Source organism: Nycticebus coucang, chromosome 10 (genome assembly GCF_027406575.1).
Source record: "Nycticebus coucang isolate mNycCou1 chromosome 10, mNycCou1.pri, whole genome shotgun sequence".
In the NCBI taxonomy this organism is placed as follows: Eukaryota; Metazoa; Chordata; class Mammalia; order Primates; family Lorisidae; genus Nycticebus; species Nycticebus coucang.
In genome coordinates, this window is record NC_069789.1 from 120,939,305 (window position 1) to 120,958,472 (window position 19,168).

The following is a 19,168-nucleotide window of genomic DNA, read 5'->3' on the forward strand; positions in this document are numbered from 1 at the left end:
CTAAATATAACCAACCCTTCTGACCCTAGGTGGGCAAAAGGTTTTTATCCTTATGTTAAAAATATATGTGCATGGCTCAGCGCCTGTAGCTCAGTGGCTAGGGCGCCAGCCACATACACCGGAGCTGGCAGGTTTGATTCCAGCCTGGGCCTGCCAAACAACGACAACTATAGCCTAAAAATAAAAATTAAAAAAAAAAAAATAGCTGGCATTGTGGTGGGCACCTGTGGTCCCAGCTACTTGGGAGGCTGAGGCAAGAGAATAGCTTAAGCCCAAGAGATTGAGGTAGCTGTGATGCTACAGCACTCTACTGAGGGCAACAAAGTGAGAATCTGTCTCAAACAACAACAACAAAAAGTACAAGGAAAAAATGGCCATCATAGGTTAATACTGTCATGTTAGGAAGGAAGGAAGCTGTCGTGTCTAGGCCTAAAAATGTGTTGGGTAGCTCCTGTGGGTCAGTGAGTAGGGTGCCGGGTTCAAACCTGGCCCCAGCCAAATTGCAAAAAAATAACTGGGCGTTGTGGCAAGTGCCTGTAGTCCCAGCTACTTGGGAGGCTGAGGTAAGAGAATCGCCTAAGCCCAAGAGCTGGAGGTTGCTGTGAGCTGTGATGCCACACAGCACTCTACCAAGGGTGACAAGGTGAGACTCTGTCTCTAAAAAAAAAAAAAAAAAATGTATAATGAAAGCGCTAACAGCACCATTTGGTGAAGCAAAAACAGAACTGAGCTAAATCCCCTGAATAGATTCCCAAATCCCAAATCCCAAAGCCCAAAGCAGCTTGGGACTATTTGGGAATCAGCATCAATTGGGCATCTCTACCAGAGCTCTACTGGATCTGCAGACACGTCCCTACGTTAATCTTCCTGATAAGATGGTACAGAAGTTCCCTAGGAAGTATGATTTAACCTTCATTTTTCCTAATGCCTCTAGAGACTGGAGAACTGTTAGGATTTCCAGCTTATGCTTTTGAAATGAAAAGACAAAAATGTGATGTGGTAATAAGAGACTAGAGTGACAATGAATAGCCTCCTGAGCAAATAATTCAATATTATGTTCCAGACACCTGGGCTAAGGATGAGTCATGGAGATACAGATCCCCAATATATATGTTAAATCAGATTATCCAATTACAGGGAGTACTGGAAACAATAACAAATGAGACCAGCAAAGCCTTCACCCTACTAGCCCATGAAGAAACCCAAATGAGAAATGCTATTTATCAAAATTGATTAGCCCTAGACTACCTTATGGCAACAGAAGGAGAAGTGTGTGGAAAATTCAATTTAACTAATGTAACTTAGAACACTGTAATCTGTTGCTTACAGATCATTAGATGAAGGATAAGTAATTGAAGATTTAACTAAGAAAATGACTAAAATAGTTCATGTACCTGTACAAATGTGGACTAGATTTAACCCAGATTCTTTACTCAGTGGATGGTTTTCTAAATTAGGAGAATTTAAAACTATAAGTTTTTTCTTTATAATTGAAGGATGTTTACTTTTGCCTTGCCTATTACCTATGGTTGTTTAATTTCTCAAAAGCATAGTCTCTACAATTGTGATCAAAGAAAATGCAGGCAAAGTGTTCATGACTGAATGTTATTATCAAATAGCCATAGACACAGATGATGAGTGGGATGAGATCCCATTCATGACTAATAAGATCTCAAAGTGGGGAATAAGGAAAGAACTTTATTTTTAATTAATTTTTTTAGAGATAGAGTCTCTCTTTATCGCCCTCAGCACAGTGCTGTGGCGTCACAGCTCACAGCAACCTCTAACTCCTGGGCTTAGGCGATTCTCATGCCTCAGCCTCCCAAGTAGCTGGACTACAGGCGCCTGCCACAATGCCTGGCTATTTTTTGTTGCAGTTTTGCCAGGGCCAGGTTTGAACCCACCACCCTTGGTATATGGGGCTGGTGCCCTACTCACTGAGCCACAGGTACCACCCAGCCTGGCTATTTTTTTGATGCAGTTTGGCCAGGGTTGGGTTCGAACCTGTCACCCTCGGTATATGGGCTGGGTGCCCTACCCACTGAGCCACAGGTGCTGCCCAAAAGAACTTTGAAAGATACATTAAACAAAAATAACCTTGAAAGAGACTATGTAATAAATAGTATCACTCTAGGTTCTTGAGAAATATAATCATTAACTTTTTATGACTTTTTTGCCTGCTAACTAAATATTTCCCATGACCTAACATCTGTAACTGTAAATATGTCTTGCTGGAATAGTATAAAAGAGCTTTGTGGGAACGACCTGGGGAGTGGGGCTCAGTGCTCTAAGGCTCATGGCCTGCTGAGTCCCCCTGCTGGCTAATAAAACTCCTTTCCCTAAAATCTTTGGTGAGTCTGTTATTTTTGATTTGACAGTCTTGCAACTGTGCCATGTAGGAAGCAGAAAGCAGTCCACACCAAACTGCCTGTCCCTTGTTCTTGAACCTTCCAACTTTGTGAGAAATCAGTTTCTATTGGGTATAAATAACCCAGTCTGTGGCTTTCTGTGACAGCAGCACAAATACACTAAGATGCAAAGTTAGCCCTTGACTGGTGTCTGAAAAATTTAGATTTTGCTGGACTTCCACAATTCCTTGTTAAGAGTGGTTCACTGTGGTTTAACTTATTTGTACAATGTGGTCTATACTACATACTTTATAAGAATCTGGAATTTTGGTACAAACTAGGCAGAGGTTGCCTACATGACCAGCTAATAGTAGGGAAAAAAAAATCTAGGACACTGAATCTCCACTGAGCTCCCATGGTACACACATGTTCTTACAATTCAATGGTGGAAAAAATGTACATTGTGAATGATTCCATGAGACTCCTAGAAGCGTATGCCTGATTTCTTCTGTATTTCATTCCATAAACATTTTCCCTTTGCTCAATTTACTTTGTATCCTTTTACTGTAAGAAACCACAGTGAGGGGCGGCGCCTATGGCTCAGTCGGTAAGGCACCGGCCCCATATACCGAGGGTGGCGGGTTCAAACCCGGCCTCGGCCAAACTGCAACCAAAAAATAGCCAGGCGTTGTGGCGGGCGCCTGTAGTCCCAGCTACTTGGGAGGCTGAAGCAAGAGAATCGCTTAAGCCCAGGAGTTGGAGGTTGCTGTGAGCTGTGTGAGGCCACGGCACTCTACCGAGGGCCATAAAGTGAGACTCTGTCTCTACCAAAAAAAAAAAAAAAAAAAAAGAAACCACAGTGAGTATGACGATAGAGGGTGTCCTGAGTTTTCCTAGCAAATTTAGATCTCATGTGCCATATAACAATATAGAACAATCCTATTTTGAGGCTTTAACTGCAAGAAATTATTATTTAGGACTTTTTCAAATTCTTTTTCTTTTTTTTTTTTTGAGACAGAGCCTCAAGCTGCTGCCTTGGGTAGAGTGCTGTGGCATCACAGCTCACAGCAACCTCCAATTCCTGGGCTTAAGTGACTCTCTTGCAATGCCTCGCTATTTTTTGGTTGTAGTTGTCATTGTTGTCTGTCAGGTCCAGGCTGGATTTGAACCCGCCAGCTCTGGTGTATGTGCCTGGCGCCTTAGCCACTTGAGCCTCAGGCACTGAGCTGGACTTTTTTCAAATTCTATTGTCCATAATTTACTGCTTTGGTAATACTGATGTTCAATAAGAAATTAAAACATAATATGTATACCATGGAATACTATTTAGCCTTTAAAAAGATGGAGACTTTACATCTTTTGTATCAACCTGGGTGGAGTTGGAACACATTCTTCTTAGTAAAGTATCACAAGAATGGAGAAGCAAGAATCCAAAGTACTCAATTCTAATATGAAGCCAGTAGATGATCTAATCCATGCCCACATGAGAGAAAATGTCAAATAAATTCAAGGTGGGAAGTGGGGGAACAAGGGAGCAGGGAATGGGGAGGAGGGAAGGGGATAGGTGTGCTCCCACTTAATGGGCACAATGTTAGGGTATATAGCACACCTATTGGGAGTGGGATACAATTATAAGAAGGACTTTACCTAACAAATGCAAACACTGTAACCTAATTATTTGTACCCTCAATTAATTCAAAACAATTAAAATAAAAAGAAATTAAAACATAATTTTTGGAATTACAAAATAGAAAAATACTACAAAATGCTCATTGCTAGAGAAAATCACTAAAGGCTATCCTTTACATATTATGTGTGTACACACACACACACACATTCACTCACAAAGATTTACATTACAAAGTCTATAATCTATGATCTCCCAACGCTATATTATATATTTCTTCTGTCACTATAGATATCTGCTATCATTTTTATGGCTTCAGGTTAACACATGTACAGGAATAAATATGTTAAAACTCAAATTCCTATAGAGGAATGCATACTTTCATTTTAAGTAATCAATGACATCATTGATATGTTATTTATATTTTGGCATTTTAGTCTCAATCATAAATTCCAACTATATAATTTCCAAATCAAAGAGATGTACAACCTATATTGTTATATACACCTTTCCCCAAAACATAATTTACATCTGCCAATAGGCAAAAGCATGTAAATGTTAATATCGTCCCAATAATTTGACAAAATTATCAAATTTCTACAATTTTTTTGTATTTGTTTCATGGGTGTAGGGTAAGAATATAGTACAGCCCTTACTTGAGAAGTTTTAATAAGAGAATAGACCGCAATAGGAAGCAATCATTTCAAAGTATAGAAGGAAATGCCAAGAGTTAGAAACCAAATAAATTCAAGATTGATAAAAGTAATTTATTTTATCATTGCTTAACTCAGGGGTTCTCAACCTTCCTAATGCCGTGACCCTTTAATTCAGTTCCTGTGGATCGTGACCCACAGGTTGAGAACTGCTAGCTTAACTACTTACAACACTTTAATAATGTTATAGTTAATCACTGCCTTAACACTGAAGGATAAAAATTCAATTGTGTAGGGCGGCGCCTGTGGCTCAGTCGGTAAGGCGCCGGCCCCATATACCGAAGGTGGCGGGTTCAAACCCGGCCCCAGCCAAACTGCAACCAAAAAATAGCCGGGCGTTGTGGCGGGCGCCTGTAGTCTCAGCTACTCGGGAGGCTGAGGCAAGAGAATCACTTAAGCCCAGGAGTTGGAGATTGCTGTGAGTTACGTGAGGCCACGGCACTCTACCGAGGGCCATCGAGTGAGACTCTGTCTCTACAAAAAAAAAAAAAAAAAAATTTAATTGTGTAATATTCAGTAATCCATTATTGTAAGGTTAACAAAACTTAGTATGCATTGTCAGAAAAAAATCACAAAAGATAGTTCAATTTATACTGTATACAACCCTTGGAAAACTAGCCAGGGCCCCAAACAATACGAGCCCAACTTGAGAGCACAGGCCAGAGATAGGACAATCATTAACTGCAATAGGGTAATACCATACAAGTGTTGTACACTGGAGTATTCAGTATTTCAACAAATGTTTGTTTTCCTGAGTATTTTACAGGTCTTGTCCTCTAAGATACAATTTTCTAATACTGTACATTACTCCTTTTGAGTGATTTAGCAAACACTTATCACACCTTCAAGCACTTATCAAGATTAAGGTTATACAGATTCTCCATCAAAGTTTCTTCCCCAATGGAGCTTACAGTTTAGAGGACATCAATTCTGACACCCTCATCACTATACTTTTGTTGAAAACCAAACCAAACTCTTTTCCTTTCTAAGTCGTATCTCCTAAGTGACTTCTGATAGACGCCAGAGGTCTAACTGAAGTCCTTACTGTACCACTTAAAACAGTTTTCAGCTGTATTGCCTCTGGACCACTGGGATACAGTGAGCTATTGCTTTAAATGCTGACTTACATAAAACAAGTATTTCCTCGCCTATGAAACATGATTACAAGAATTCAGGTTATACATGAGTTTTTAAAAAACATCACTTTGTGGAACTAACTACCTTTAACAATTCTCTGATGTTCTTACCAATTTCATCACTTTTTTTTTTCTTCCCTAAGACAGAAACTATGTGGCCTTTGGTAAAGTGCTGTGGTGTCACAGCTCACAGCAACCTCAAACTCTTGAGATTAGGCAAATCTCTTGCCTCAGCCTCCCAAGTAGCTGGGACTACAGGTGCCCGCCACAATACCCGGCTATTTTTTTGTTGCAGTTGTCATTATTGTCAACCCCTAGGCTGGGTTTGACCCCTCCAGCTCTGGTGTTTATGTGGCTGGTGCCCTACTCACTGAGCTACAGGCACCGAGCCATCACTTTCATAAAATGTATCACCAGCATGAATTTTGTGATGACTTACAAGATTTGATCTCCATCTGAAACTCTTACCACATATCTCACATTTGTAAGGTTTCTCCCCTGTATGAACTCGCCTGTGATACTGAAGTTGTGAAGACCGACTGAAGACTTTATTACACACATCACATTTGTATGGTTTCTCTCCAGTATGCACATTCTGATGAAGTTGAAGACTTGAGGCCTGACTGAAGTACTTACCACATTCCCCACACTTATATGGTTTCTCTCCTGTGTGCACCCTCTGATGCATATCAAGATTAAGGCTCCACTTGAAGCCCTTCCCACACTTCTCACACTTGTATGGCTTTTCTCCAGTGTGGACTTTTTGATGAGCTTGAAGGTGTGCACTCCGACCAAAGCTCTTCCCACACTCCTCACATTTGAATGGTTTTTCTCCACTGTGGACTCTCTGATGGGTCAGAAGATGTGAGGCTTGACTGAAGACTTTCCCACATTCCTCACAACTATATGGTTTCTCTCCTGTGTGGATTCTACAATGAATTTTAAGATCTGCTCTACGACTGAATCCCTTTCCACACTCCTCACATTTGTATGGTTTCTCACCAGTATGGATCAGCTGGTGAATCTGCAGTCGTGAACTCTGATTAAAGCCCTGTCCACACTCTTCACACTTGTAAGGTTTCTCCACACTATGTGCTTTCAGATGTATTTTAAGGTATGAACTCTGACGGAAGGCTTTCCCACACATCTCACATTTATAAGGTTTCTCTCCTGTGTGGATTACCAGATGTACTTGATAATGGATTTTCATCCTGAACCTCTTCCCACACTCATCACATTTGTATGGTTTCTCTCCAGTGTGGACTCCCTGATGGGCCTGAAAACTTGAAATATAAATGAAGCCCTTACCACATATTTTACATACATATGACTTCTCTCCAGTGTGTATTCTTCCATGAGCCTGAAATTGTGAAGGCTGAATAAAGCACTTACCACATTCTTCACATTTGTAAGGTTTCTCGCCTGTATGGACCCTCTGATGGATACAAAGATTTGAGCTACAAGTGAAGCACTTTCCACAGTCCTCACAGTTATATGGTTGCTCTCCTGTGTGGACCATGCAGTGAGTATTAAGTGCTGATCTACGGTGGAAGTTCTTACCGCACATATCACATTTAAATGGTTTCTCCCCTGTATGGATTCTCTGATGTTCTTGAAGATGGGAAGCATGTATGAAGGCCCTACCACATTTGTCACAATTATAAGGTTTCTCTCCTGTGTGTAATTTGCAATGCACAGTAAGTGTTGATCTACGGCTGAAGCCTTTCCCACATTCCACACATTTGAATGGTTTCTCTACAGTGTGAACTCTATGATGAGTTTGCAGATATGAGCTGTGACTGAATTCTTTACCACACACATCACACTTATAACATTTCTCTCCCATATGAACTCTGATGAATATGAAGAGCTGGGCTATAACAGAAGCTTTTCCCACACTCGTCACATGTGTGAGACTTTTCTCTTGAATGTAACTGTTGATGAAGATCAAAGCTGGAGACATCAATGAAAGATTTTTTACAATTATGACACTGGTAAAGTTTGTGTCCTATGAGAGTTATAGGTAGTTCTGCCCCAACCTGGTAAGACAAATCAGCTTGTCTGGGAAACTGAGAAATATTTATCACAAAGGCTTGAAACCTGCTTAAATCACTTGCGCTCTGTTGCCATATTTGCCTGTAGGAAAGCTCTTCATGTGGTCCTACTTCTGGAATAGTCTCCATCTCACTTTGGATCTTGCCTGCTGTAAGGACAGAGAATTCAGACATGTGGACAACGGAAGGTTCTGTTCACAGTTTCAAGATTTCATACTTAGGAGATAGCATGACATTTGAAGAAATCCAGAAAAGGGCTCGGCGCCTGTGGCTCAAGCGGCTAAGGTGCCAGCCACATAGACCTGAGCTGGCAGGTTCAAATCCAGCCCAGCCTGCCAAACAACAATGATGGCTGCAACCCCCCAAAATAGCTGAGCATTGTGGCGGGTGCCTGTAGTCCCAGCTACGTGGGAGGCAGAGACAGGAGAATCACTTGAGCCCAGGAGTTAGAGGTTGCTGTGAGCTGCAACGTCACGGCACTCTACCCAGGGCAACAGCTTGAGACTCTGTCTCAAAATAAAAAAAAGAAATAAAGAAATCCAGAAAAGGTCCAGTTTGTCTTTTCCACCTGTATTATGATCTTTGTTTTACATAAGTAGAGAAACCAAAAGTTGGTTTAGTTGGTTGCTATCCACCAGGCATTAATGAGACCTTTTAGACCATACCAAGTATCCTATGTGACATACAGACTAGAAGTCAAAGACTTAATTTTTTTTTCTTCAGACAGAGTCTCACTCTCTTGCCTAGATTAGATTGCCGTGGTATCAGCCTAGCTCATAGCAACCTCAAACTCCTGGGCTCAAGTGATCCTCCTGCCTCAGCCTCCTGAAAAGGTAGGAATACAGGTGAACACCACAATACCCAGCTAGTTTTTCTATTTTTAATAGAGATGGGGTTTCACTCTTGGTCTGGTTGGTCTTGAACTTCTGAGCTTGAGCCATCCACCTGACTTGGCCTTGCAGAGTACAGAGATTACAGGTGTGAGCCACTGTGCCCGGCTCAAAGACATAATTTAAAAATTGACAATATGATACAAACTGTTAACCTACTGCCATTTCTACTGAATTATAAAGTCAGCATGGAATCCTGAATAGTAAATTATAAAAACATGGAATGCACATAGATAATAAAATATGAATCGATAAGAACTTTAAAGAAATGCAAAAAATAATCAGATACTTTGCACTTTGGGTTCATGTTTTGCTTTTTCCTGAATGCTTTTCCAGGATTTTAAACTATAGTTCACTAGAGGGCTATAATTTTTAATCAGAAAAACTATTGGGAAAGGCCACTTTATCTACAACCACAGATTCAACAGGAACCAGCAGGCCCTCCTTTCTTTTCATCTCAACTGATTCTTGCCATCATGGTTTTTCTCATTAGCAGCATAATCTATGTATTCCATCACTCACACACCTTTTCAGCTTCCCCATAAAATTACAGTTTTCCATCCTTTTTCTATTTCAAATAACTTATTTGAAATAATTATTTCTTTCTAAGACTTGGCTTTAATTTTCACAAAAAGTCAAACAGGGATTCATTTATTTATGTGACATGCACGTGTTGAGCACTCAGTGTGACAGGCAGAGTTCTGGACAATGATTAGAAAATAGGAAAATGTAAAATGTGTATAACATCCAAATTTTAAAATGCTTTCCTTGTTGATGCTGCACTGAGGTAGGGAAGACGTACATTAAACAATCAGTGACTTACTGTGTCAGATGGTGAAAAAGTGCTCTGAGGTGAACTGAGTGAGGTCCTGTCCATCCATTAACACATTTATTATGCTGACAAATATTTAGATACCTGAATTATTCTAGGCACCGAAGTTAGAGCAATAAACAAAACAGACAAAACTCCTCCACCCTTAGGTATTACATTCCAGTGGAGAGAAACAGGTAATATGCAAGTAAACAAAAGCCTATGAGATAAAATGTACGGCAGGGCAGAGAAACCAGAATGAAGTAAGGAAGGGGCCGAGAGGATTTTAAGTTGTGTTTTCCAGGCAGAGAGAGGAATAAATAAGGGCTTTGAGGCAGAAGTGTCTTTAACGGGCAGAATAATTGTTCCCCAAAGAATCTGAATCCTAATTACTGGAGCCTAAGAATATGTCAGGTTACATGACAAAGGGTAAAGTTGCAAAAAAAATTAAAGATGCTAATCAGCTGACCCCAAAATATAAGACTATCCTATATTATCCAGGTGGGCCCAATGTAATCAAAAAGTCCTTGTAAGTGGGAAAGGGGCACAGAAGAGAAAGAGGAAAATGTCACTTATAGAATGATCAGAGAAGCAATGGAGCTGGCTATGAAGAGAGGAAGGGGACCACAAGCCAAGAAATTTGGCAGTCCCTAAAAGACTAAAAAGTAAAGATAAAAATTCTTCTCCCCTGAAGCCTCCAGAAAGAAACACAGACCTGCTGACAGCTTAATTTTGGCTCATTGAGACTCATGTTGAACTTCAAACATAATAACTGAAAGATAATACATTCGTGTTGTTTAATCTGCTTAACTATGTGGGAATTTGTTATGGCAGCAATATGAAATACAGTGTCCTTGGCAGATCTGAAATATAGTAGAGAGACAAAGAGGAGAAGATAGGAGCTGCGGTCACACAAGCAATGGGGGATGAGGAATAGACCACATAGGGTTCTATGAGGTACTTTAAGACTCTTCAACTTTGAGAAAAATAAGAAGCCATTAAAGGTTTTGAGCAGAGGAATAGCAATTTGACTTCCACTTTCAAAGGATCACTCTGGCTGCAAATGGAAATAGTTTATAGAAGGACAGACTTTATACTACTCAGGGTGGACACAGGGCACCCAGTACAAAGGCTGTTGCAGTAGTTTGGGAAAGAGGCTGGCAATTTGGACCAAATGACAGCAACAGCTGAATAAAAGGTAAAGAAACATAGACAAGGCTGCCCAGTCACTTGATTCTTACCTGATTTCTCTTTTCTTTGGATTGCTGTCTTCACCATACCATGCCTTTTTTCCTTTTCTAAGTAGAATACATCATGTTTGAAAGGGTGATGTCCTACGAACATGCAGTCACATATTTAAAACACACAAAAGACACAACTTACTGGAAACTTGAATTCTTATTGCATATGGATCAATTAATTAAAAGCTATGTTTTTCAAACATTTTTTTTAGGATGATCTATTGAAGAGAGACCACTATTTCAAGACCCAAACACAAATGCATCAATACATACTACAAAAATTAATTTCTGGCAGGGTGTGGTGGCTCACGCCTAGCATTCTGGGAAGCCGAGGTGGGTGGATTGCCTAAGCTCACAGTTCAAGACCAAGACCTCATCTCTAAAAATAGACAGGCATTCTGAAGGGTGCCTGTAGTCCCCACTACTTGGGAGGCTGAAGCAAGAGAATCGCTTGAGCCCAAGAGTTTGAGGATGCTGTGAGCTGTGAGGCCACAACACTCTACCCAGGGGTACACAGTGAAACTCTACTACGGTGGCTCATGCCTGTAATCCCAGCACTCTGGGAGGCTGATGCGGGTGGATTGCCTGAACTCACAGGTTCAAGACCAGCCTGAGCCAGAGGGAGACCTCATCTCTAAAAACAGCCAGGCGTGGCAGGCACCTGTAGTCTCAGCTACTTGGGAGGCTGAGGCAAGAGAATCACTTGAGCCCAAGAGTTTGAGGTTGCTGTGAGCTATGACACCATAGTACTGTACTGGGGCTGACAAAGTGAGACTCTGTCTCAAAAAACAAACAAACAAAAAAAAACCCAAAAAACCAAAAACCTATTTCTACCCAATGTCAATTTTCATTAGATCTCCTCCCTCTGGATCTTGTACCTCTTGTGCAATTGGCCAGAGTTTGCTATAATATATTCCAGTCCTCCTAACAAACTCTGGTATTTTCTACCTTATTTTATATCATTAAAAGTTGGTAATAGGAAAGTCAGGTCCACAAATGTGGGCAACTAATTCCAGATCTCCAAAGACCACAAAGTAACTCAAAGGCTGACTTTTGGTGCAAGAAGGTTCACATTCTCACCTACTGAGAGCAGGTTCTGGAAGTTCTCCAGCATCACATCTTGGTACAGCTTCCTCTGAATAGGGTCCAATAGCCCCAGCTCCTCCTCAGTGAAGACCACAGCCACATCCTTGAAGGTCATTTCCTCCTATAACATCAAACTTATTATCAATAGCCACTTGGAAAGAAAAGCACTGAGAAGGTAGAGATTAAATAATTCAAATCAATTTCTCGATATCCCAACCCTTCCCCTCCTGTCTTGTCAATGCCACACTCTGATTTTCCCTAGCCTTACCAAATGCATACCAGTGACAACAGTCCTCATTCTTTTACTCTGTGAGTCTATCTATAAGTAAACATCTAGAACTCTAAATGATGCAACTGGGGCGACACATTTCACTTTTTGGTAAATAATACCCACTGTCCCAGTAACATTTAACAATTTAGTACGAACACACTTGAGAACACCTACCTTCCTCCTCTCTCACACAGGAACCCATTAACATCTGCCAAACTAACCAGCTCTCAGTGACACATCCAGAACAACCAGGTGAGTTTGCCTTCTGTACCCTCAAGGCACACACCGGCACCATTAACTGCAGCATTCGGTGTCATACTCTGGAGCCATCATGCCTCACGGCACATCACAAGGGTCTGTCCCTTCAAACCTGTGTGACCTTCCACAAGTTCACCTAATTTGATCTCAGTATAATAGTTCTTAAATGCCAGAGCTCTTTCAAAGATTGAGCAAGGGACTATACATAGCATTTGGAACAGTGTGAGGCACAGATTAAGTGCCTGACAAACGTCGGCTGTTACGTATCATTATTATCATCATTATCTATCTCATCTCATGACTGCATATTATTCAAAGGAACACTGACGATCTATGTTTGTTCTAAATAATGAACATTTAATTTTACATCTTTTTCTCTTTGTAACCAACCAACCCCATGAAGAACATTTTAGGTACATGTTACTTTCATGTACTTTTAAAATAATAGCAAATGAAATTTAAAACATTTTTAAAGAATCAGCGCTTATAGCACAGTGGTTATGGTGCTGGCCACATGCACCAAGTCTGGCGGGTTCGAACCCAGCCCAGGCCAGCTGAATAACAATGACAACTGCAACAAAAAAATAGCCAGGCATTATGGCGGGCATCTGTAGTCCCAGCTGCTTGGGAGGCTGAGGCAAGAGAATTGCTTAAGCTCAAGAGTTTGAGGTTGCTGTGAGGCCACAGCACTCTACTGAGGGTGACATAGTGAGACTGTTTCAAAAAAAAAAAAAAAATCTTTTTTTAAAAAAACATTTAAAATTATGATCATCCTACATATCATGGCAGATTTCCCTCCCAACTTTTTTCCTACCTCTCCAATCTTTCAAGAGAATATAAGCGCCAGTTTCTCTATACAATAGCTAAGAGCAGGTTATAAATTTCCCATTTGGCAATCTGATTAGGAAGAACAATTCCTTTTATTATTCTCACTGGATTACAAATAAATACTAATGTTTATTGGCTGTTTATCTTTTTCCGTTTTCACTAGCCTCTTCATGTTCTTTATTCGTATCCCTTGGGATTTTTCCTTATGCCTAAGATTCCTATTATGGAGTTTGGTTTCTTTTTGGGATCTATGTAGTCAATATTTTTGCCCCAATATTTTGCCCCAATTTTCTGGTAATTCTTTATAAGATGCCTTTTGTCATAGAGGAATTTAAAGACTTTATATAATGTCCATGCTAATCGCTGTCCTTCTACACCTGGAGTGCCAAACATTTTGGAGCACCTGAGGTGATGCCATGTAAGGAAGAGAAGAGGTCATCGTAGGAGGGGCCTAGGGATAGGAAACGTCCTACCTGTGGATGCCATCACCCAACAGGACACTCTGGACAACCACACCACAGTGTCCTTCAATGGGGAAATACTAAGAGCCAACTGTAATAGTAAAATAAACAAAATCTAAAAACAAAGTCAACTCAAAAGGGACAAAGTAAGACTCTGACATAAAACAGGTCCACAAATGCCTGTCAGTCTCTTCAAGTCTTCCCAAGATGGAGAAAAATATGTGACAATTTGAGTAATGAGATAAAATTTTAACAGCAAGAAAGGCTGTTAATACTCTACTACTGACCAGACATGGTGACACATGCCTGTAATCTTGGCCCTACCAGGAGGATTGCTGGAGGTGAGGAGTTCAAGACCAGCCTGGGCAATATAGTGAATCCTTGTCTCTACAAAAGCATGGAAAAATTAGCCAGGCATGGTAGCACATGACTTAGTCCCAGCTACATGAGACAGCTGAGGCAGGAGGATCACGTGAGCCCAGGTCTTTGAGGTTGCAGTGATGATGCCGCTATACTCTAGTCCAGACAACAGAGCGAGACATTGTGATAAAAAAAAGTAAACACACATACTGTATTACCTTGAATGAGGCCATTTTTCTTCCTACTTCTGGGAATTTGCAAAGTCCAAGTTCTGCAATTTCTATGAAGGCAGAATCATGACTAGAATGCTAGGAAGGCAGAAAGAGACATGCAAGGGTGGTCAGGGATACGGCCCACCAACCTGGACATTTACTGTGAATTAGCACATGAATGTTCATTCACAGCAGCATTATTCATAGTAACCCAAACCACTATCAACCAAAATGTCCTCCCATGGGTAAAGGGACAGACTATGGCACATTCATGCAATGGAATCTCACTTGGAAATTAAGAGGAATGAAGTACTGACTCATGCTGCCACATGCATGAGACTTGGAAACATTTTGCTAAGTGAAAGAAGCCATAAATTGTATGACTTCATTTACATGAAATGTCCAGAACAGACGAATGTATACAAGGAGAAAGATTTGTAGATGGGATGTGGGGTGAGAATGAGGATTAACTGTAAATGGGCCTGAGGAATCTAACTGGGGGATGAAAATACCTAAAGTGAGGGCGGCACCTGTGGCTCAAAGGGGTAGGGCGCCGGCCGCATATGCCAGAGGTGGTGGATTCAAACCCAGCCCTGGCCAAAAAAAAAAAAAAAAAAGAAGAAGAAAATATCTAAAGTGAATTATGGTGATGGTTTCTCCACTCAGCAATGTTCCTAAATATCACTAAATTGTACCTCTGAAATGAGTAAATGCTATGATATATAACATACACCTTAATAAGTGGAAGTAAATAATCTTCCTGTCATTTAAACCTGGATTCTGAGTCTACACTGACAAACTATTTTGAATAAAGCCAATAGGGAGAAAGAAAGTTTATCCTTACAATAAAATAATCACTAATAAATGTATCTACCCATAAAACTTCATTAATTAAAAAAACTACTAACTTTATAATTTAAAAAATCTGGCCAACATCACCTTAGCCAAGTGAAAAAAATGGAGATCACCAACCAAGGGACAAACCAGCATTATTCAGCCTGCTGTGTTACAATGAAAAGAACACCTTACCGCTTCTGTAGTATACCTGCCAACAATGCACGATGTGAACCTAGAACATGAAATACATCAGACACACACCAAATAAACACCTTTGTCCAGATCACTTGCCTATACTCTTCAAAAATATTGGGAACAAAAAAGACAATGGCTGTGGAATCATTCCAAACTAAAGACTATAGAAATGTGATAACTGAAGGAAATGCATAAAATTGGATTTTCAAGTGGGAAAGAGGAGAGAGAGTTAAAAGTACTCAAACTGACACACAGAACAAATTCAAATATGGGACTTCATATTAGTTACCAGAATCTTATCTGTTACCTAGCATTATCTAAGAGATAACACAACCCCTATTAGTAGTCATTTAATAGATATACATTATTTGGCTCAGCGCCTGTGGCTCAAGCGGCTAAGGCACCAGTCACATACACCTGAGCTGGAGGTTCGAATCCAGCCCAGGCCTGCCAAACAACAATGATGGCTGCAACCAAAAAAAAAAAAAAAAAATAGTGGGGCATTGTGGCAGGTGCCTGTAGTCCTAGCTACTTGGGAGGTGGAGGCCAGGAGTTGAAGTTTGCCGTGAGCTGTGATACCATGGCACTTTACCCAGGGCAATAGCTTGAGGCTGTGTCTCAAAAATAAATAAATAAATAAAAAGATATATATTATTTAGTATATATTATAAACTATAATATATAATATTATTGGGCAGTGCCTGTGGCTCAAGGAGTAGGGCGTTGACGTCATATACCAGGAGGTGGGTTCAAACGTGGCCCCGGCCAAAAACTGCAACACAACAACAACAAAATGTGTATATATATATACATTCTAGCCAGCTTTTCCTAAATGCCTATATGTGTGTGCGACTGTGTGTGTGTGTGTGTATATATATATAAAATGTTATCTGGCATGTTATGTGAAATCTTCTAGCCAGCTCTTCCTAAATGCCTATATGTGTGTGTAAGTGTGTGTGTGTATATATATATAATAATAATATCTGGCATGTTATGTGAAATCTTCTAGCCAGCTCTTCCTAAATGCCTATATGTGTGTGTGTGTGTGTGTGTGTGTGTGTGTGTATATATATATATATATAATATCTGGCATGTTATGTGAAATCTTCTAGCCAGCTCTTCCCAAATGTCTCTTATCAAGATACACCATGATTACCCTGGTATGTGGGCATCTTTGCTACAGAAAGCTACATTAAGCTGTCTCTGGTTACAGGTATCTTCCTAGTGATATTCAGCTGATACTATTTTTTACAACTTTCCCCAAGAAATAAAATTATATAAAGGGTGGGCAAGGTAGCTCAGGCCAGTAATCCTCACACTCTAGGAGGCCAAGGCGGGTAGATTGCTTAAGCTCAGGAGTTAAAGACTAGCCTTAGCAAGAGCAAGACTGTCTCTACTAAAAGTAGAAAACCTCGTTGGGCATTGTGGCAGGTGCCTGTAGTCCCAGATACCCTGGAGGATGAGGCAAGACGATCTCTAGACTCCAAGAGTTTGAGGTTGCTGTGAGCTATGATGATGTAAGGTACTATACACTACACCATCTACCCAGGGCAATGTAAGGGAACTCCTTTTCAAAAAAAAAAGTTATATAAATGTTATATTAAAGTTTTTGAAAATGAGGAAATAGTCATAGGCATAATAATAATGAGAAAAATAACAATGAGCATGACAGAATATGGCAGTTCACTAGTTTATTCTCTTGGCAGTGTTTGTAAATATTCACAGTTAAACAGATAAAAAGGTGAAAATATTGAAAAAAGCATAATAAAAAATTTGAAACATTTATAAAGAAACAAAGAACCACTAAATAGAAATTCGTTACAAGCTTAACATTACCATCTTTACACCTTGGATTCACGGGTAAAAATTTTTTTCTCCTTGTATTTCTGTAACTTGTGAATGCTACACAGTGTTACGGTTCTATAAGAATATGAAATATTAAAAGAATATGAAATATTTGTAAAAAGTGAAAAAAAAAGTTTACCATGTTTTTATTTATTCATTTCTTCCAGACAGAGTCTCACTATGTTGCCCTCGGTAGAGTGCCGTGGTGTGCAGTTCACAGCAACCTCAAACTCTTAGGCTTACGTGATTCTCTTGCCTCAGACTCCCAGTAGCTGGGACTACAGGTGTCTGCTACAACACCCAGCTATTTTTTTGTTGCAGTTGGTTAACGGGCAGGCCGGGTTTGAACCCGCCATCCTTGGTCTATGTGGCTGGCGTTGTAACACTGTGCTACGGGAGCTAAGCCAATAGTTGCCCATGTTTTTAAAAACTCAGAAAAGTCCAAGCTCATGAACCTTGTTCTTGAGTTTCCACTAATCATCATGTCGTAACTTTCCTCACCTGATTTCAGCTGGTTGCTATGCTTTACTGAGAATGTATCCTATCAACTCAGGCTCCAGACTCACGTTGCCTAGGTTCCAACCCCAGCCCTGCCGCTCATTAATTGGAAAACTATGGACAAATAACTCATGCTCCCTGTGTCTCACTTTCATATTTAAAATAAGAAAAAAGGAAAAAAAAAAGTAAAAAGAAAAAGAAAAGAAAAAGTAGTACTTCTCTACAGAGCCACCATTCAGCATAAATATGTTTATTTGTACAAAGCCGGTGGTTCACACCTGTAATCCTAGCACTTTGGGAGGCCGAGGCGGGTGGATCACTTAAGCTCACGAGCCGAACAAGAGTGAGACCCCGTCTGAAAAACTGAAGCAAGAGGATAGCTTGAACCCGTGTTTGCTGTGAGCTATGACGCTACAGCACACTACAGAGGGCGACAAAGCGAGACTCTCAATTAAAAAAAAAGAACTGAAATAAATAAGGTTTAATTATGATCAACACTCATGATCGATTACATATCCTACAATAGATGTAATCTCTGTAGAACAAAAATGACAAGTCATACTCACGCAGCGCTTTGCTGTCACTAGCCAAAGAATTACTCCCTCTACCTCTGTGCAGTCATTTCTAAAAAGTCAAACTAGGCAAAGTAAAAGCTATGGGAAACGGTGATCCTGTCGCTCTGCCGGATAAAAGTTAAATGGTCCCCTCCCTTCCTGCACGATGGAAGCAACCCTCTCCTTCCTTAAAAATAAATAAATAAAATCACAAGAAGTCCAGTATTATCTAGAGTCCTTGAGAGATCAGAGAACAAGGGCAGGAGCTACCGCTGGAACTCCGACCCCTACCCAGGGACCTGTCTGCTTTACGGGAAATTAATATTAAAAAGAGATCACCATAAACCACGAGACAGCAACAGTTTTAAGGCGTTCATTTGCATTACCTCTTTCAGCTCCCAGAACAAATCTACTAGGATGGTAGTAGGATGATGCCAAAATCCCCATTTTAAAAAACGGCGAGGAGAAGTCCAGGGAAATTAAGGAACTGCCCAAAGATATACAGCGAACAAGTGGCCTCACGCGTGAGGTGGAGGGAGGCAGGCTGAGGGAGCTGAGAGCCCCAGAAACCCTCAAACCAGGCGAGACGCGCGATACCACTAACTACCAACCCCCTAGAGGACGCAAAGACAACCCTAAAGGCGAGAAGGCTCCGCAGGCAGGACCAACACCGCCGCCTTTGACCCTCCCGCCGTTCTCTGCCGAGACGTCTTTTACCCTAAATCGACTGTCAGGTACTTGCAGGCTCGAAACGTAAATCCACGAAGTTCACAACGGCCCGCGAGACGTGGAACTGGCTGGGACTACCAAAGCATGTAACGTAGCAACCCGGCACAGTAGGGGCGGAAGGGTGCGCTTCTCCACAGAGCGTCTTCACTACACTTGCCACAATTCCCTGGTCTGTCTGCAGGAGCCCGGAAGTTACTCTGCACGGAGAGGGGTG

The 19,168-nt window shown here is 40.8% G+C and overlaps 1 protein-coding gene across 1 annotated transcript; it reads right to left on the minus strand.

The window, feature by feature from the left end:
* Nucleotides 1-5,087: 5,087 nt before the first annotated feature.
* Nucleotides 5,088-19,115, minus strand: LOC128596657 (zinc finger protein 234-like). The gene is given in 6 exon segments (XM_053606251.1): nucleotides 5,088-7,680; nucleotides 7,682-8,027; nucleotides 10,821-10,913; nucleotides 11,901-12,027; nucleotides 14,303-14,392; nucleotides 18,943-19,115. Coding segments are annotated over 5 exon segments (2,070 nt in total). The 5' UTR covers nucleotides 14,318-14,392; nucleotides 18,943-19,115; the 3' UTR covers nucleotides 5,088-6,191.
* Nucleotides 19,116-19,168: the final 53 nt, after the last annotated feature.